The sequence below is a fragment of the Tachyglossus aculeatus genome, chromosome 24 (assembly GCF_015852505.1).
Source record: "Tachyglossus aculeatus isolate mTacAcu1 chromosome 24, mTacAcu1.pri, whole genome shotgun sequence".
Classification (NCBI taxonomy): Eukaryota; Metazoa; Chordata; class Mammalia; order Monotremata; family Tachyglossidae; genus Tachyglossus; species Tachyglossus aculeatus.
In genome coordinates, this window is record NC_052089.1 from 12,872,969 (window position 1) to 12,894,877 (window position 21,909).

General features: G+C 41.3%; 1 protein-coding gene across 3 annotated transcripts in view; it reads right to left on the reverse strand.

The window, feature by feature from the left end:
- EPHA6 (EPH receptor A6) overlaps positions 1-21,909 on the reverse strand; it is a 357,034-nt gene that overhangs the window by 20,868 nt on the left and 314,257 nt on the right. For all 3 annotated transcript variants that reach the window (XM_038766398.1, XM_038766397.1, XM_038766400.1), the window contains one exon: positions 149-298. In XM_038766398.1, the coding sequence (XP_038622326.1) occupies positions 149-298 (150 nt within the window). The remainder of the gene's footprint in view (positions 1-148; positions 299-21,909) is intronic.

The window sequence follows — 21,909 nt, forward strand, 5'->3', positions numbered from 1 at the left end:
ATACAAAAATGGTGGATGGGGGAGACTACCATAAACAAGGAAATATGACTCAATGACTGACTACCATACAACTAGTTCAAATCCCCATGGTTTTCCTGATAGCCCTCTGGTCTCCCCAAGTGACAATTCCCATGCTGGTAATACTCACATCTTGGTTGGACATCTCCCAATATGGTCTTTCTCCATAGGACATCACCTCCCACATAACAATTCCATAGCTCCAGGCATCGCTTGCCGAGGAGAACTTCCTATACGAAATAGCTTCTGGTGCGGTCCACCTTATGGGGATTTTTCCACCCTAGAAAACAAGTTGAATATTCTTCAGTTTATAACGGCAGAGAACTCGGGTGTTGTGGTCACATTCAAGTAATTTCCACCAAATAAAAGGGATCTTGAATACTCTATAATTGTGCTGGTAATTTACATGGTAATAAAAAAAGCCAAAATATTTGTAAATGGACAAAACCAGAGGTTCTCCAACATATTTATTCAGTGAAAGGAAGTTTTTGGCAGTATGTCATATTTCAGAGAAAGGAAAACATTTAACTCAGAGATTTCATGTTACTTTAGACTCAAATAATTAATTGGAACTTCATGACTTTTGATAAAAGTTCCAGATTTTGGGCATAAAAAAACAAACATCCATTTACAGTGATTACACATTTCACCGCATTTATAAATAATAATAATACCTACTCCAGTGAAAACAAGCTGCTAGAAATAGAACTCAGAATTGCCCACTAAAGGAATATTAGACAGAAATGAGCTAGTTTCTTTCCTTTCCATTTACAGTAATTTCTATAATTGAAAAAATATTTTCCCAGAAATTCCCTGTCATGGAGAGCAAGCACTTCTAAAATGGACAATCTCTTTGTAGGGTTTCTGGTAGCATTTTGCTTAGTGGCTTTTAAGCAGATCATTGTTCACTGCTCAAAATACACTTAGGATCTCAGTTCAATTAATCGGATCGGTCAGTCAATCAATAGTATTTACTGAGTGCCTACTTTGTGTAGAGAAATGTGTTAACTTCTTGGGAATGTGCAACAGAGGAAGTAGATCAAACTTCTGGGTAAGACTAAAAGATCTTTCTGAATACAACATCATATTTTGTATACGTACATACATATATACATATACACACATACATATCAAGTGACATCCTAGTTGTTAAACGATGACTAGAAAAGACTTTCTCCTTTTAAGAGAAAAGCAAATCAATAGTTCATTGCATTAAGAATATTTGAAATCGATTCAGTGAACAAATCTTTTACAAACAATGGAAAATAAGGACTGCCTTCTGCTAAAGCTAGTGACTCATTCTATCAAGGATTGCTAGATGGCAGAAAAGAGCAATCGGCAGAGCTGAAATACCAATTACGGTCACTTTTCCAGGCGTAGCAAATATTCTACTCTTCAGGGGAAAACACTTTATCATAGGAAGCAAGCAGAGAAGATGAGGAAGTAAAAACTCGTGAAAAGGGTCACCAATACAATAACAAACTAACCAATATTATTTGGGGAAAATAATTAGTATTGAATAGGAACACAAGACAAGCTGGGGTTAATGAAATATTCACTTACCATGTATTCTATCAATGCAGCAAGGATGAGGGTGGGTAATCAGAAAATATCCTATCACCATGCCCAGAGAGCAGCAGTGATTGGAGGAGTTATGGGGAGATATGCGTAGGAGGAGAGGGAGTGGGGTGAGAGGAGAGGGAATCATAGAAGGGAGAAGAGGGAAAGCAAGGAAAGAGAGCCTGAAACTGCTCTCCTCTGGACCTGGTTTAGCTGCAGCCATTGGGAGTGGGATTCCTCTGAGTTGCATGAAGAGGCACTAAAGATTAGGCTCAGGTGTTGGGAAAAATATCACAGGTCCCCATGGCAGCCTGGGTGTTGGTACAGTACGAAAAAAAGCAGCAGTACATTAATGTTTGGAGGGAATAGGCCATGTACACTTCACCACTCTAGCTAGGGCTACCTTTGGTCAAACAGCTGCAACTTTCCCAGCATTTGACGAATGGGATGGGGCTTCTTGCTGGTAATGGTGGGGGGAACAGTGCAGCTTTAGGTGCTGCCCCACTGACCCTAGAGCAGGTGGAAGCTCAGGGCTACACAGCAGCAGTCAACCTTTAAACAAATCTCCACTATGCTAACCATTTATTTTATGTAATCATTTTACCCCCAGCCTGCTATATTCACCGGGAGAGAGAGGCCAGGGTATTCTTGCAGAGATGGGTCTTGGGCTACAGTATCTTCAGTCTGAGTCCAACTCCCCTGACAGCCAAAAAAGCCAAAAAACACACTCCCTACCTATGGACCGCTCAAGTATGGTTTTAACATCTCCTAAAAGGGTTCACATGTTATGTTAATTCTTATCCAATCCTGGTTTGTGAACTCTGGTGTGTTCTAAAGTAATAACTACCAGGACAAAGAAAATAGGCAGATAGGACCAGGTCTTGGTTCTTCTTTGTCTAAATGACCAAAAATTCCTCTTTAGGTGGGGCAGTTCCAACCAGGGTCCCATCCTGACATCTGAATTGCTTTGGGAAGGCTTTGCATAGGGCTTTGCTGGTGGCCAATTAGCTGTGGTGGAGATGGTGGTGGCTGGGTCCTTGTCAACCTTTTCTTTTCCTTGTTCTTCTCTCTTTCCCCACTCCCCTTCCCTTCCTGTCTATCTAGCATTTCAGGACAACTTAGACTGGAGTAGGTCCAAAATGGTACTGATACTAGGATGGATATGAAATGTGCCATTGGCCACCGTGACTCTAAGTGACTCTACTACCGATCCTGTCAATGTTTAAGCCAATGATGAATCTACTGAAGCATGGGAGAAAACAGAATGAAAACTGAGCATTCCTGGCAGGTCAGGGTCTAACTCCACCTGTGATTCCATTCCTTCCTATCGCTTGTCCTCCCTGCTTTTCTGGAGGCAGCAGCCAGGGGAAAGAAGTAGTGATTGTCATCACCCCCAACCTCCATGCCCGCACCCTTTCTTCAAGCACATATTCTTGGCTGGTACAGTCACTGCTGATGCTGAGAGAGAGCAGCAGCAATCAGGAGAGGGCATAAGGGCTGTCTGCAGTAGAGAGCTGCACCTCTCAGTGCCTGGTGAACACAGCCGTCCTGCCTTGCTCAAACAGCCTGGCTACCAGTCAGGGGGATAGGGTCTCCACCGTTTTTTAAAATGGTATTTGTTTAAAGTGTACTATGTGCCTGACACTGTACTAAGCGCTGGGGTAGATACAAGCTAATCAGGTTGGACCCAGTCCACGTCCCACATGGGGCTCACAGTCTTAATCTCCATTTTGCAGATGAGGTAACTGAGGCACAGAGAAGTTAAGTAACTTGGCCAAGGTCACACAGCAGACAAGTGGTGGGACTGGAATCAGAACCCAGGTCCTTCTGACTTCCCTGGCCCATACTCTTTCCACTAGGCCACGCTGCTCCCCTTTTATGGCCCTAGAGGATGTGGTGCTTCACCAAGACCTCTCGGGGACCTCCTTCCTGCTCCTTCACTTCCATGAGGGCACTAGAGCATCAAACAGGTCTCACCAAGTCTATATGTACAATGAGTTGCAGTCCCTTCAATGCTCAGTTTCCTCATTCATAAAATGGAATTAATAAAACCTGTTTCTCCCTCCCCTAATCTCCAAATTCAGTGAGGATAATGAGAGCATGGGACCAGTAAGAAAGGAATAGAAACTCATTTTTTAAAAAGGTAACTTAACTCTTTCAGAAATCTAGGACTCCTTTTACCAAGGTGACTATAGGACTAAGTGTGAGTTAAATGACATTTCAGGAGCCTAGGGGCTGTTTTTGCATTTCCCCATTCTCTCTTCTAACTGTAGGCTGAGTTGCTAGATAGTCAGCTCTTCAGGCTCTTTGGAAAAAAGACACTAAATCACCCTAAGGTGTTGGTATTTTTCATCCTAATGAAGATGAGATGAAAAGTTAGATTTTCCTAGGCTTAACAGACAATGCAGGCCATCTCTTTTAGAGCACGTGAATAGGGCTTTCCAAACTGCTTGACTGCAAGTAAAATTGAATTCAAATCAATATTTCACAAAATCTCCCACATTTTAAAATAAGACACAGTGATAAATAATACATACCTAAACAGATCCAGCCAAGATAATCCGTGTCTTGATTTCTGGAGAACCCTTAAAAGAATTAAAAATTTTCTCTTCCATTCTCCCCTTAGACTCAAGCTACACTTTTGCTCAACCTCTGAATATAAGGATCTCAGTGAAATGTTCATTTTGCTTCCTGCAATAAATAAGCTCTGATTCAAATGCTTATGAATCAGAGTCTTTTTCACCTGCTGCCTCGTGAATAGGGACAATCCTGAATTACTTTTGATTATAATTCACGGACAGATTTCACTGCGCACTATTCCTTCAAAGAGGAGGCAAGTGAGAGGTGCTATTCTGGATGACATCTGTTTAAAGAGATTTTCCTTTTTACCCCACATGCTGGATAATGTAGGACACACTGCTAATAGGAGATAGAATTCAAGTACACAATACACTGAGATTGAAACTCCCTCAGAGTTGTGATAACTTAACACTGCATAGCATTCTGTTACTCATTCTAGCATTAAAAAAAATCCAGTATATGCAAAAGGCCCAGGGAGGCAGGTGTGTGTTTGTCTATGTTCTGCGGCCTGCTTTTCCAACTATCAGAATGTTTGTCCTTAACAAAGTCACCCACAAGAGTTGCATGTTCTGCTCCACGAAACTGATCCTAGGGTCTAACTGCTGAAGTAATTCAAAAAAGTGACAAGAGTATTTATACTGGCTATTAATCACAGCCATCAACTAAGCACCAAAGAGGTCTTTGCATTAAAACTTTCATTTTTGATATTGTGGTACTGTGCTTTTCTTGCATTTTGTTGCACTTTTTCAATTTCATTCACCAGGAGCATAAAGGACTGAAAGTGAAATGCCATTTTTTTTTCTGTTACCATATACTCAATTTCTCACGTCACATTACTGCTTTAAGGAAACATTCTTTGTGGAATTTGGTATTCTCATGTCTTTCTGGAAATAAGACATAAGAAATGAGCTAAACCCTAGGAATTTAAGAAATAGAAAATATCTGACATTCATTCATTCATTCAATCGTATTTATTGAGCGCTTACTGTGTGCAGAGCACTATACTAAGCACTTGGGAAGCACAAGTTGGCAACATATAGAGACGGTCCCACCCAACAGTGGGCTCACACTCTAGAAGGGAGAGGAGGAAGTGAAGTGGCTAACTAGGCATTATTCAATCCAGCATCCTAATGTGCTGGAATGTTGCTTCCACTCCAAGTTGGCTCTGCCCAGGTTCTTCTCATGACAAATCAGTCATTCTCATGTCAAATGAGCTTGGTTGTCTCTTGTTAGCCATTGGTGGGCATTTGCCAGCATTCCCAAATCAGCACCGCTTGGGAGAATTCCACATTATTGACAGGCTGGCCTGAAAACCCACATTCTGAAATCCTGAGAAAGTTTCATGTCTGACTTGTAGTGCATTAGTGTAGTTGTCAGCAAAGTTCCCTTGAGCCTGGCTGATTTCTGCCTGACCTAAGACAATACTGTCAATCTTTCAGTTTTGTGAGCACGAAAATACATCTAAAAACTGTATTTAAATAAAAGAGAAACTTTGATTTTGGCCCTCTCGGGGAAGACTGACATCTTATTTCAAGTACTAAGCTTACTTAACCTTACCTAACCGTATTAGGGAGGGATGACTTCAGTTCTAGTTGGCAAAGCATCTTCAGTTTGAACATTCAAAAGGAAATGACTTCTTATTGTAAGAGTATCACTACAGCCTAACAGCCTGATTTGTGAAATACTAAAACAGGGATTCAAACCAAGATCTAAGCAAAGCCATATGGAGGGTCCGAAATTTATTTTTATGATCTGTAACCTATTTTTATGTCTATTTCTCTTTCTAGACTGTAAGTTCCTTGTGGGAAGGGAATGCGTTTACCAACTCTCTTGTACTCTCCCAAATGTTTAGCGTGTCACTCTGTACACAGTAAATCTTCAATAAATACCACTGACTGATGGATTGATTGAGGCCGATGGTTGCTTTAAACATGGGAATAAAGGGCAGGTGTCTTAAGCACATAGCACTCATGGCACTCACTCCAACCCAATATTTAAATATTCTTATACTCTACTATTTTCCCTATCCCTAATCTAATCCTGTTTTAGCCTCTAGACTTTAGGATCCTTGTGGGAAGGAAACACATCTACCAACTGTTGTACTTTCCCAAATCCTTAGTGCAGTACTCTGCATACAATAAGCACTCAACAAATAGCACTGATTGATATACTCTCATCCTCAAAAGGATCTTCTTTTCCTTCTCAATCCTCCTCTCCCACATCCATTCTCGTTATTTGTGAAAGGTTTAACTCTGGTGATGAGGAGACATCACCTTCTGATGATCCTGCGATCATCAAAATATTACCAATGCGATGACAAAAGTGATAACACAGTAATGACAGTTTCTGAATCATTTCCAGATGTGCTTGTAGAGAGAAACTTCTTATTTAGCATAATAGGAGAATTACATAAGAGAAAAAATGGGGAACACAGTTCCATTTTTTAAACCTTCTTTCTTAGGAAGATAGTTAGCTAGGCCTTGAAGCTGAAATACCTTAGATTCAACAAAAAAAAATCCACCACACGATTCTCAATCTTGCCCTAACCTGTTGTATTTATCCTTTCTGGAGTTATTATTATTTTTAAAAATCAAACATAATTTGTCCCCTTATAACTAAAAAAATATTGTTTTACTTAATTCTTGGCTTCAGAAACTATCATGGAAGTTTGAAGCATTCCATTCTGTTACCAATATTAAACATTGTTGCACATTTCCGGTGAGAAACTTTCTAAAAAGTCATAAAATTTCTCATTAGCATTTCCTTTGTACCAAATCACTTTAGCATTCAAGAAAAATTCCTTCCCCTTTTCTAAAACAGTGATCTTCACAAAGGTTGAAAGATAATAAAATGCCTGATAAAAATGCATAGCTTTGACCCTCAACATCTATGTAAGGAAGGGGGTAGTGAATTTTTCTCAACACTTAAATCTGTTTTACAATCATAGTTTCTTGACAGAACCATTTAAGGGTTTTAAAAAACACCCAAGTCATGTTAGATTAAGCAATCACATTGGATGATAATGGTCCTAGTAGGTTTGTATACCTAATTGGCCTGTATGAGTCAGAACTTCAAATCCATTATGTTCCCCTGTACCGTGTCAGAAAAGGCTACTGTCTTCCGACTGAACATCCAGATATATCACTGGCATTTTATTCCCAATCCTCCTTCTAATTTGTAGTTTGAATTAAGGAAGCCATTTATCCCCTCTGTGACTCAGATTCTCCACTGGTGATTTGGGGATGGTGTTTGTCCCCTGGGGTGTTGAGGCTTTTGATGAATATTAATGAGTGGGTGGTGTGAACTTGAATGAACAAGCTTCAAATACCCAAGATGGTGGTGAAGAAAAATAATCATATATAAAATTAAAATAACTGGAAAAATATATTTCCTTGTGCTCCTGTACTGCTGTAGGATTTCTAATACATTGTCAAAATGGAGATTATAGTGCTAAAATATTTTTCATAATCTGTACTGGACAATATAATAATCAATTCTGTATTTGTTAAATGTTAGGGCTTAGACTGAGCCTCCTGTGACATCTCCTGATTAACCTGTATCCATGCCAGCATTTAAAACAGTGCTTGACATAGTAAGTGCTTAACAAATACAATTATAATAAGTATCATTGCTTAAGACTTAACAGACAGAGGAGAAAGGTAAAAGGAAAGAGAAAAGAATACAAAGGGGAGTGAAGGCAGTTTGTGGGACTGAGAGAAGTCACTGAGGACAAGAGAAAGAGGGAAAGAAACACAAAGATAGAGGCAGAATGAAGAAATTCCCCAAGATGCAGCTTAAACTTTCCAAAGAAAAAAACAAAAGCAGAAAGCTATGAGTCCTTTCTAACCAAACTCCTTTTCGTCCTTTTCCCTCCTTGATCACCCTGGTTAACTGTCATACGGGAGGGATGTGATTCTCTGCAGATTAATGAGAGAAAAAGCATTCATTCAATTCAATCATATTTATTGAGTGCTTACTGTGTGCAGAGAACTGTACTAAGCACTTGGAAAGCACAATTCAGCAATAGAGACAATCTCTGCCCACACTGGGCTTACAGTTTAGAAGCAGTGAAAAACAGTGAGAAGCAGCATGGCCTAATAGATAGAGCACAGGCCTGGGTGTCCGAAGGACCTAGATTTTAATGCCAGCTCCACCACTTTTCTGCTGTATGACCTTGGGCAAGCTTGTTTACTTGGTATGTCTGTTTACTTCATAATAATAATAGTAATGATAATGATAATGATGATGGTATTTGTTAAGCACTTACTATGTGCCAAGCACTGTTCTAAGCATTGGAATTCCATTGATGTCTGTCTCCCTCCACCCCCGTCTAGACTGTGAACTCATTGAGGGCAGGGACTGGCTCCCTTTATTGCTGCATTGTACTTTCCCAAGCCCTTAACTGCACACAGTAAGCGCTCAATAAATACGATTGAATGAATAAATACCTTAACTTCTCTGTACCTCAGTTATCTCATCTGTAAAATGGGGATTAAGACTGGGACAAGGACTGTGTCCAACCTTATTAGCTTGTATCTATCCCATAACTTAGTACAGTGCCTGACATATACTAAGTGCTCAACAAATACCACAAAAAATTGGTAAAATATATTAATGAAACTGCTCTAGTCAGACAGAAATGTTATGGTTTGAGAACTCCAGTGTATTGCTGCTAATACACATTAGTGTAGAAAAGATGCAATTTCCAGAAACATTTTTCTTCATTTGCACTAATGAATCCCTAACCAGTTGGGTCTTACATTGAACAGGCAGCAGCAGTAGGAGGAGGAGATGGAGGAAGAGAAGTAGAAGGGAGAGTTCAGATCTTAGCCCAACTCCCCCAGTCCACTTCGTTATTGCCCCTGGTCTGGTTCGTAACTCCACAGCCCAGGAGGGCAGAGCAAATTCAAGAAATCAAGAAGTGATTTCTGCCTGGATACTGAGGAACCTTTAGTGATACTGTACTATAAAATCCCCAATCTGCAGTGATTCAAACTAAATCAGCTGCTTTGTAGCCTGCACTGCAATGATGATATTCTCATCTTTCACAACTTATTTCAGAGGCAGTTTTCATAGCAATCATTCTGGGCTTCTGAAGAAAATAATACTTCGTGACAATAGGGAAAAATGGCCTTCCCCTAAATACTACCATTCCGAAAACACTCTGTCTTTCTCAGGGTCCTCAACTTCAGACCTTCTGCCGGCAAAGTCAGCTCGATAGCAACTGAAGAGGCTGATTTCCTAAAAGCTGCCAGAGATTCAGAATTTCATTCATCCCGTAAATATCTAGGGCATTGATATCAGTGCCTTGCAAGCAAAGAAAGTTTGTTTAGATGCTTGTTTAAACCTTTGCTAAAAGAAATGAGCTGTCAAGAGCTTCAAGAAAATCCCTCTTCTAAGATTCTCAGAAACTTCTGGATCTTTCTAATACACACTGATAAGATTAGCATCCTTTTCAAAATTCTGATTCTTTAGCTTTTTGCAGTATTGAAGGGTCTCGGCCCCTAAGGAAACCCCTGAGAGGCCTGAAGGAGGTCACGACAGTGAGAGCTCCTTCAGGCCCAGAGCCGAAGTCTGCAGGCTCTCTTCCGCACTGCAGCTCCCTTAGCTATGGAAGGGAAAAGTCTGGGGTGGAAAAAGATATGGGGGAGTCAGTCAATTATATTTACTGAGTGCTCACTGTGTGCAGAGAACTGTACTAAGTGCTTGGGAGAGTAGACTATAACAATAAACAGAAATATCCCCTGCCCACAATGAGCTTACAGTCTAGAGGGAGGAGTTCAAGCCCCATTGCTCCAGAGCTCGGGGAGTTGGGCAGCCAAGGTCAGAACGGTGTCTGGGTTGGGCACTGGTACTGGTACTGTGAGCCCCATGTGGGACAGGGACTGTGTCCAACTCAATTTGCTTGTACCTACCTCGGCACTTAGTACGGTGCCTGGCACATAGTAAGTGCTTAACAAATACCACAATTATTATTATTATTATTATTATTATTATTACTGCTGGCAGGCTTGCTTTGGGCCTCTTGTTACTGCAGAATACTCTGGCCTCTACCCCAGACTTCTGCATTCTGGGTTGGGATTCCCAACTCAGTAGCCTGGCACTCAGTGACGCCTCCCAGCAGGAAACCTCAACCCGGTTTGAGAGGCTTGAGGAGGTGGCCAGAGGGCTGATACCACCTACCCTCCCGCCTCCGCTCCCCAGCCCCTTACCTCCCCCCACAAGGGATGCACAGCATTCTGGTGTGGTGACATCATTCCCTAGTTCTTCAGCAAACTCCAGTTGGTTGTGGGGGTCTGACAATCCATGTTTGACTCGGGGTTTAGAGGGCTCCTGGGAGGCTGGAAATGTCCTTCCGCTGGCCCAATGTTTGGATCTACCGTGATCACTGTTGATTCCTTGAATGGACCTTCACCATTTGAGTCAAGTGAATAGGACCTACAGGGCCAGTGTGGTCTAGCGTTGGTCCATTCAGTCATTCATTCATTCGTATTTATTTAGCGCTTACTGTGTGCAGAGCACTGGACTAAGAGCTTGGGAAGTACAAGTTGGCAACATAAACAGATGGTCCCTACCCAACAACAGGCTCACAGTCTAGAAGGGGGAGACAGACAACAAAACAAAACACGTGGACAGGTGTCAAGTCATCAGAATAAATAGAAATAAAGTTAGATGCACATCATTAACAAAATAAATAGAATAGTAAATATGTACAAGTAAAATAAATAGAGTAATAAATCTGTACAAACATATATACAGGTGCTGTGGGGAGGGGAAGGACGTAGGGCCGGGCGGGGCGGGAATGGGGAGGAGGAGACCTGCATGGGGGGCCTGGGACTACACCTACCAGGGGATCCGGGCTCCCAGGTGTGGACAGAGCATTCCCAAGTTCAGGTCATTGGAACGGGGTGCACAACGGGGTGGCGAGCCCAACATGATCCTCCACCAGTTTATACCAGGAAACCCATAAAGCTCTACTAGCCACATCCTATCCTGACATATAGCTACAGAATCAACTGACTGTAGTAGCAGTCACCTAGAAGCACGCTCAGAGGGGTGCCTAATGTCTAGACTATAAGCTCCTCGTGGGAAGGGAACGTGTCTACCATATCTGTTATACTGTACTCTCCCAAGCGCTTAGCACAGTATTCAATGAATATGACTAACTGGCCAATCTGCTTCAATCACACACAACCACGCTCAGGAACAAAATTGCTCTCAACTACTCATGGGGTCTAGGGCAGCTTCACCTGTGGGGAAACTTGTCCGCTCACAATAGCTTGGCAGTCTGGCCAGTGATCCTAGAAAATCCACAGTACCTTCTATGTGCGGATGTTTTGCTCAGAAAGAATCATTTACTCTCAATTCCATTTCTTTGTTCTAAGCAATTGCTAGGCCCAAACAAAGCAATGTACACAGAGACATCAGTCTGTTTCCTAAATAAATTATCTCCCACTCAGCAACAAAGTGTCTGTGACGTTTCCATTTGGTTCAGTGATATCTGAGTAGAGCCCATAGATCATTTCACCGTGTCCCATACAGATTGTTGAAGAATAGGATAACTCAGTTTGATGATGGATAGTTTGTCAGAAAGACGTGGTTAGTCTTCCTTCGGAATACTGTGTAGAACTAAATCTCTGTAAAATATTTGAATAAAAGGCCCAGGATGACTTTTTGTTAATACTTAACCCTCAACCTTGCCTAAAGTCGCAATATTAAAATTGATAGTGTTTTTTTTACAACCATACCTCATAGACCTATCTTTCTTGAACTTGTTTTCAGTTCCATGGGACATTTTAATATACAATCATACATGAGTTCTGGCATCAGGATAACACTGGTCCTATTAATCAACTGAAACCGCTCCTGGTTTTCCATGATGGTGTCAACTCTTGAGTAATAAGGCAACAGATTATTTTGCACTGGTGATGTATTTCAGTTAATCATCATCTGAGTGATGATAACATAATGACAATAATGCATTAGCATAATTTATCACTACTTGTTCCTTCCTCTGGGGATGTGTTGTGGTAATGCATAAATACTGGTTGCCACTGTGATGATGCACTGCAGCAACACTTCCTCGGAAAGAAGTGTTCTGATGTAGTGCCGTTCATATCCGATAGCTCTGCCCAGGAATAAACAATCCTGCAATAGAATTGTAAGATGAAGGTCAAGGAATAGTAAGAGATGGCTTGAGGGCAACAGGTGCAGATGTCTGTTGTAGAAGAGCATCTCCAGATGCAATATTTAGGTTCGAGTAGTTTGAGCAAATTTCTTGCCTGGCAAAGGTTTAAAATACACAGGTCTGCAGACTGTCATGGAAATTTCTGTAGTCTGCCAACCAATCCAATAATACGCCTCTCTTAACCATGCTGTGGAAGCCTTTTTCGGCAGTTTCAAAGGGATCTTTATGCATAGACAAGGAGGTGTCCAGGCTTCATTCTAATGCTTTGTTCCTAATTTGCCCAGCACGCAATCGCATTTTCAGCAGTCCCAAATTCACTCTGACAGATCTCCTTAATGAGGAGTTCATGAGTGAGAAAGAGGCGGATGGGAGAGAGTAAGGCCTATTACAGGAGGAGGATGTGAGGGCCAATTATTTCTGGGAATCATGCCCTAAGCACGCAAATCCATGCAAAAAAAAAAAAAAAGGCCACTGGCCTGCCTACCATCATATTCCACTATTTGGATAGCCACACGACTATTAGAAGTTGGTCAACCGTTGGCCTATGCCACAAACGTCTGGAAACATAATTATTATGTAGACAGCCTACAAGATAAGGCCAAACATCAGGGAAATTCCTGAGCTAAAGATAAACACATCCCATTTCTCCTTGTCTGGTGTAGCTTTGCTGATTTTTTTTTCCCATGTGTGTGTGGGTGTGCATATAGCTATAATTCTATTTATTCTGTTGGTATTGACACCTATCTACTTGCTTTTGTTTTTTATGTCTGCCTACCCCTTCTAGACTATGAGCCCCTTGTTGGATAGGGACCGTCTCTATATATTGCCGATCTGTACTTCCCAAGTGCTTTGTACAGTGCACTGCACACAGTAATCACTCAATAAATATGACTGAATGAATGTGCCAAAACATTATCCACGTCATTTTGAATGATTTTCTGGCTCTTGAAAAGATTGTTTTCATTCCACTGGATGCAAAGGAAATCTCCTACGTTCCCCAAACTCTGATGTCTCATGGCTCTGGTAGCTTTTTGGAATTCTCTATGTGTATATTTCCATTTTTCTTAGTTTGCATTTTTTCCTATTTACTTTACATAAGGAGCCACCCACAGGTATCATAGCACCCCTTATGTCCTGACTGGGGCATAATCGATGGTGGCTGTTTAATCTTCTAAATGCACATAATAATAATTTCTTAATTCTACTGTGCCATCAGGACTCTACCTTCTTTGTTGGAGGATTTGTTACACCTCCAGGGCTCTTCCTAACCCTAAAAACATTAAATATCCTCACTTCTTATACCTTGATATGAAACAACAGAATGTAGAAATCTAACAAAATTCCCCACAGGCATCCCTTCCACCGAAATTGGCAGGTAACTAATGGCAAAGGCATACATGTTCAGGTAAATGCAATCTACAGTACAACTCCTTTTAGTATATGGCCATTCTAAAGAGGCTGACCTCATTTTCTTCGTTTGAAAAACACCAAGGCTGAAAATTGAGGTCACTGAAAGCTAAACCCCAATCAGCTGTGAATATGAATGGGAAACATAATTTTCTGGGAAACTTTTCTGTTGTTTCCACTACTTTTCAAAAGAGATCATCAGAGATCAAAAGTAAACCAGCCACACATAAGGATTTTTCAGGCCTTCCCATGGGGCTCTAAATATCAGAAATTATTCAAGATGCTTGGGTTCACTGAAAAATTGAGCATCCTGGCACTGGAGATGGGACAGGCTTCAGACTCTAAAACCCTTATTCACCATGTTCATGATGGCAAATGCATTATAATCACAAAGAGCTCTAAATCAGAAAAATAAATCTGCCTTTGAATTGTTGGTCAATTTTCTTCAATTACACAGAAGGGTAAAAGCTGCTGTCTGAGATAACACTGGCCAAAGCAGATTGTCTTCCCTCAAATGAATCTAGTTATGTTAGAAATTCCTCTGTCTCGTATTTCATATTTGAAAAGTATTTCCATAAGCAATAACTGAAGTAGTTTCATTAAACTCCAACACTACTTATGCAATTAAGGCTTAAATCAGGAAAGCAAGACAATTTCTGCACTTCACACTTCGATACACTACACAATTGGAATTAGAAGAAAAACACACGAACATAATTATCAGGTATCAATTCTCACATTCTGTTCTACAAATAAACTGCATTCACAGCCCCCCTCGTTTTAGTGTGATTATGTAAATAAGGGACATGGCCAAATTGAGAATTGAGGTCATATAGTGGGAAAAATCAAACATGTGCTCGAATAAACATGCACTAAAAAGTTGAATCCACTTAAATACATGTTACTATCTGCAATTCAGTAGGAAGAAAACACCAGAAGTATATGAATAATGTATTTTCCATTTGACTTTTTATCCAGATGAAAGTGAGCTCTCAGGATGTACACACATCTCTTCAGTTTTGGCTTTTTGATTTTTTTTTTCCATTTCAACACAATGGGTCATTACTTTGACTAATCATATATCATTACCATTATATTGGCAAGATTCATTCCTGGACCTTATGAAAACGTCAAATTCATGGTTGTTGAAGTGAATACAAAACACTTGGCCATGACTAATCCAAAAGCTAAACCCTAATTTAAATACCATAAGAACTTTCCTATGCCTTCTTAACAGTCCATTATGTACAGATGGGATTATTTGGTAAAAAGCATCCACTTCAAATAAACCAGCATGGTTTAGTGGAAAGAGCCCGGGCTTGGGAGTAAGAGGTCATGGGTTCTAATCCCAGCTCCACCACCTGTCTGCAGTGTGACCCTGGGCAAGTCACTTCACTGCTCTGTGTCTCAGTTCCCTCATCTGTAAAATGGGGATTAAGACTGTGAGCATCCCAGTGCTCAGAACAATGCTTGGCACATAGTAAGTGCTTAACAGATACTATCACTATTATTATAGGTTAACTAGAAAATGAACAGAAGAAAAAAGCTTTTTATGGCTTATATTTTCAGTGATAAGATAATGTTATTGGTCTTGAAGACTGGATCAACATTCATCCATTGTTTTGGAGGAAGACAACCACCACTATCCTTCAGCAGGAGTGGCTTACTAATATGCACGGACAAACTGCCTAGCAACTTGACTAGCATTCTGTGGAATCCATATGAAAACACCTAGAGCTTGTGAGGCTTGCAAAATGTTAAATATGCCACTTTATGGAGGTGTGTCATCCCAGCACCAAATGTCACCTCTACTTCCAAGTAAGAGCCTCCTGGCACAGCCAATTCTCTAGGTCCCATTTGGCAACTCTGGTTTGTTTTCTACTTTGTTTTCTTCTCCAGTTACCCCATCCTCCTTCCTGCCCCTACCCTCATTCCATCTTGCCCCATCATTTTCAATATTTTTCCAAAAAGAGTTCCTTGCAGGAAGATTCCCACCCCCTTCCCTGAGTCCACTTTCTAATTCTTTGAGTCAGGACTCCAGGGTCTCCATCCCTTCCACATCTCCCAGAGCATGAGAGTAAGGATGAGTGGGTAAGAGTGAAGGTGCCTACGGAAGGGGTGGCTGGGTGAAGGGTTTAGACCTGGGTTTATGGTCAGAACACATACCAGTTTTGGGCCCTTCTCGCATGGGGGTCTTTTTCATTCATTCATTCATTCAACTGTATTTGATTACGCACTTACCGTGTGAAGAGCACTGTACCAAGTGCTTGGCAAAGTACAATACAACAATAGAGTGACAATCCCAGCCCACAGTGAGCTCACGGTCTAGAGAGGCTCTAGACATTTTGAAAAAATAAAAATGAAAGGAGGGGCAGGGTAGGGTAGGGGAACAGAAAGTTTCAAGAAATACCTGCAACTGCCAACTAAAACCTAGGCTGGTGGTTGCGGTTGGAAGTGGAAGTGACGTTTGGCGATGCCTGGCTACACTCTCCACTGGGTTCACTAACACGTCCTCAAATATGACAGTTCACTATGCCTGAGGGACTCCTACGCAATTCTCTGCTGAATCACTGACCTTGAGGCAAATAAAGACATTCTACAGTCCCTTGGTGACACCTATCCACTGTACAGCCATTCCTGCTACAATGCAGAAGTTGTGCTCTTGGGGAAACCCAATTTACAGGAAACCACAAACAACAACAAACAATTCAGTGAGAATTAATGGGTTAGGGAGTCGATGGCTTAAATATACCACCAGGACTGATATTTCTCCATATGAATTTATGTTGAGCATTAGCAGAATGCGTTAAACCCCTACCACTCATTGTTATTTTACCGAACTGTATATTGTAAAGTTGCAAAAGCAGCCAAGTACCATACGGTACAGTAAAATATGGCGACGCAGTGTGCTTAGTGGATAGAACACAAGCCTGGAAGTCGGAAGGATGTGGGTTATAATTCCGCCTCCACCATTTGTCTGTTGTGTGACCTTGGGCAAATCATTTAACTTCTCAGTGCCTCAGTTATCTCATCTGTAAAATAGGGATTAAGACTGTGGGACAAGGACTATGTCCAACACGATTAGCTTGTATCTACCCCAGCACTTAGTACAGTGCCTGGCACATAGCAAGTGCTTAACGAATACCACAATTATCATTGTTATTATTACTATGAAACAGAGACTGGGGAGTTTAGCAGTATCACCCTATGATTGAGGTCACATGGAGGCTTCGTTTTCACCAAATCTGCTTGCTTATTGCAGACTCACGAATTGGAAAAACAACTGTCCCTATTCCATCATAGTCTATCTAAATCATCCAGTGGAAATGTCTTAAAAATGTTAAATGTTAAAAATGACTGTACCCACTGATACTACTGCAAATAAGACACTCCTCACTGTGCCTTTGTGACACCCATCTACTCCATCAGCTTCCTTTGTTAACACTGCTGCCAGCATGACTCTGTGCCTCTGCAGAAATGACCACAGAAAGCTGAAGAAGCAGTTGGAGATCAATCAGCCCCAACCAGCTGTGTAGAACAGCAACCACTTTCTCTCCCCTCATTTACAATAAAGGACCAAACTGACTAAATTCAATGCAGTGCCTTAAAAACGTAGCTTAGAAAGGAAGGAAAACAAATTAAACCCCTTCAGAATAAAGGGATATGGCACAATGCAGGGGGGATTACAGCTCTAAAATAAACCTTCAAGATCAGGAAGTAAAGTGTCCAATACAGGATTTTCCTTTCCCTTCGTGCCCCAGAAGAGAACAACAACGAAAAAAAGGGGACATAAACATGACAGGTGAGGTAAAAAATCCTGTGAAATGAGGGTCTGAAATCCATGAACTACACTTCCTCCATAATTTACATGAGATTTTTATTCCCTGCCACATGTACACCAATCTACATAAAAAGTCCAAGAAAGATATGATTCCCCTCCTACGCACAATGAAGGAACCAAAAGCCAGTAAACATGATACTCATACACTAATCTCATTGTAACTTCGAGTGATTTCACTGCACAGCCCTTGGAATCTAATCTACGCATAACACGATAACACTAGGTCGGTAAACAAATGTGGACCCCAAAGTCATGAAAGATATTGCAAGTCAGCTGTAGAGAGACTAGTTAATAAAGCCTTGAGGCCCACTGCGGGAGGGAAGATGCAAACCAATTTTGACACGGAGAGGTGGCATTGTCTGAAGGCTCTAATAAAACCGATGGCCACAAACAGCTACACGGTCTACTAATTTCAAAACGGCTGACATTTTCAAAACATTTCTGAAGGCTTGCAGCCGTTGCACTGATGCCCTTCTGCATTTGTGTTGCTCATTTTCCTGGTTCAGGTGCCTGATGCAGGCACTATTCTGAGTGACTAAACCCACAAAGTTGGGTGTTATTCTCAAACTGTGTGGGCTCTGAACGGCACTTTGATGGTCGAATTTCCCAATCTGAAAGTGGTCGGGAGAAGACCAGGCCACGTTAAATGCATTTCCAGAAACAGGTGAGTGCCAAAGCCAAAAGCTACACTATTGTAGTTTCTGTAAATTTATTATAGGCAAGGAACATGTCTACTAATTCTGTTGTATTGTATTCTACCAAGTGCTTAGTGTGGCTTAGTGGAAAGCGCACGGGCCTGGGAGCCAGAGGTTGTGGGTTCTAATCCTGCCTCCGCCACTTGTCAGCTGTGTGACTTGGGCAAGTCACTTCACTTCTCTGTGCCTCAGTTCCCTCATCTGTAAAATGGGGATTAGACTGTGAGCCCCACGTGGGACCACCTGATTACCTTGTATCTACCCCAGCACATAGAACAGTGCTTGGCACATAGTAAGCGCTTAACAAATACCATCATTATTATTATTATTATTACTCTGCATGTAGTAAGCACTCAATAAACACCACTGATTGACTGACTGAATTGCCTGGTCACTTTTCTGGGCAACACCCAAAGAGTTTACCAGTCTGAGTGCCTCTGCACCCTACCCCGCCTCTCCCCATTAACCTAATGCCACCACTACTACTTATCTGTAGAATTAATGCTTTCACTACCATTTTCTGAAGATGCTTGAGCACATCCATTTCCAAGCCAAGAGAAGTTCTTAGGACCTGATTGTGACCACCCATCTCCATCACCAACAAAGAGAGGAGACAGACATCTCGTGGACTGCAGTGGGGGGATTCCTTGGCACAGAGGAAGGAGAACAAAGTTTCTTTTCTCACTAATAATATAATAATAATGACAGTATTTCTTAAGCATGTATTACGTGTCAAGCACTGTTCTAAGCACTGAAGTGGATACAAGGTAATTGGGTTGAACACAGTCCCTGTCCTACATGGGGCTCACAGTCTCAATCCCCATTTTACAGATGAGGGAACTGAGGCCCAGAGAAGTTAAGTAATAATAATAATAATAATAATGATGGCATTTAGTAAGTGCTTACTATGTGCAAAATAATAATAATAACGATGGCATTTATTAAGTGCTTACTATGCGCAAAGCACTGTTCTAAGCGCTGGGGAGGTTCCAAGGTGATCAGGTTGTCCCACGGGGGGCTCACAGTCTTAATGCCCGAGGTCACACAGTGGACAAGCGGAGGAGCTGGGAATAGAATTCCTGACCTTCGGAATCCCAGGCCAGTGCTCTAGCCACTAGGCAATGCTGCTTCTCCTGCTGCTCCTAATGGATTTTAGGAGCTTTGCCAGGCCTTTAGCTTATATATGCATCTCTGGAGGAGAGAGAGAGGACTCACTTCACGTTTGAGTCTGGAAAGCAGATTGGTGCTCTCTGATCAAAGTGCTAAATACGGCGGCATACCTTCTGCTCTGGGACCCTCAGTAGGAAATTCATTAACCTGGAAAGGAACTTTTCAATAACTGAGAAAACAATAAATTAAAGTGTGATGATGTTATTTTTTCCAGTCCATCTGCAGACTGTAAAATTATATTATTTGATCAACTTTGATGGCTTTAATTCTGGCCAAACCTGAGAAGCAAGTGAGTACCTAAGAGAGTAATTATGTTATCCTTTTTATAGTCACAGCATCCACACTAATTTGTTGAGGCTTCTGCTACTTATTTTATACAATTTTTCCCAATTAACAGTGATAAGATGCTACATTTACATAATCAATATTGCTGCACAGAGTGCCCGTGATGTCTGTCAGGAGGACATATTTGATAGCTGCCCCCTTTTTATTTAATAGGGTGAATGGGTGTAAAACAAAGCTGATGGTGAGATTAATATGAGCTCTGATGAAGGCTAAAACGTGATTAAGAAGGAATAATTGGGGCCTTTCAAGAAACTAATGTACAGGGATTCGAACACTCCCTTTCAAAAGAACGTGGAGAGATAAAGCTAAGGGCTTCCTAATAAGGCTGAAATCTAAAAAGTTATCTGAGATCCCGTCCCCTGAATAACGGAAATCTTTCTAGTTTATAGAAAGCTTTAGAGAAAGGAGAGATGCAAAAGAGAGAGGCTGTTGTTTTGTTTTTACCTTATGACAGCTGCAAAATGCTAACAGGCCACGGGACAAGGTTGGACATTTACTACTTCCCAGCGCTAACTGTGGTGGGAGAGAGGGAGGGTCACCTCTGAGTTTATACATGTTTTCAAGTCTTACTAATCCGAGGCCACGAGAAGCATTTGGTTTCTGAACAAAAGCTCAGTCACATGCAAGCTGTCCTTGGAGTGTACAGATGACAGATCAAGAGGAAAATGAGATCGTAGATCGTTTTTCAGTGCCCTTCACAGAAAATACAAAAATAGTGATAGGTACCCTGTGCATGCTGGGAACCCGCATTATTGTTCACATTCCTGGAAAATGCATTGCTTGAACTAACTGGACTCTATTGAGCACAAATGAGTCGACCCACATTTAATAGGGAGATCGTTACTTCTGCAAACAGATTTTCAAGATGAACAGTGAGAAGTCTTAGTCTACAGAGCAAACTGGACTGACGTTACTTGCTGAGCACAGTACAGAAGGTGAAATATTGCCTGGAGTTTTATGTCGGTAAGTAGACGGAGTAGTAAAGAAAGCAGGCAGGCATCAGGTGGATGTGCAGGTGGATGCGCAGACATTAATTGTTTTGGAAGTATCTCATTAAGACTTGGACTTCAATTTATTTGCCTTTCTTTCTACAGTCTTACTTTCAGAGTGTACAAATGTGATGGCATAGAATGATGGAGATTTGGACATTTCCCCATCATCTGGATTCATTTTTGAACTGTGTAGATTCGTGTTGGCCAGTGTGGCAACATTCACATTCCTTTACCTCTCGGCACTGTGCCCCAGGAACATGGGCAGCTGTTAGCTGTGAACAGTGGCGCAACGGGATTGGTATGAGCCCATCCGAACTGTAGGAATTTACGGCTCTGCCCCACTTTGAGTTCCTCTAGAGCTATTCAACCCGAGAATTCCCTTGGATCCTGCCAGTTCACGGGCTCCAATGCACCAGATGGTCAAATCCTCATCATATATACACAATACCCTACCTTGTCACACTAAAATCACAGGTAATGACATTGGTCATTGGTAATTATGACGTACTGCACTCTCCCAACCTCTTAGTATCTGGGATATACGCTATATAAGTGTATCAACAGTTAGTCAATTTATGATTCACCCATTATGTGTGTACAATGTCATGTACTACGTGAGGGAAAAATACAAAAATGAAAGTACCCTGTTAAAAAGCACATTTCAACAGGCTGGAGGTTTCTGCTCCCAAAGATCATGTTTAAACCTGAGTTTTCCTGTAAATGTCCAAGAAGCAAGAACAATGACATGAGGGTAACCCGAGAGATCCTTAAAATCTAGAAGAAATTCATTCTTCTTCCCTGTGATTTAGGAATGTAGATTTTGAACTTAGTTACCAAATACAAATGCCATCACTATTATTATTAAATTAAAATGAGGCAAATTATTTGAGATTTTAAAATAATTCCTGTTTTAAGTTCGACATCTTGGAAGGGGCATGAATTCTTTCACCCCAGCAAGAAAAAACTTCCATATAGTGTCGTGATACTTGCTCTTCCCTAAAGGCCTAGGATGGTGCAATTTTACCTCAGTATGGATTTATGACCTTTGGATATTTGACATTCACCCAACCTCCAATCCCACAGGATTTGTATACATATCTTTAAATTATACAT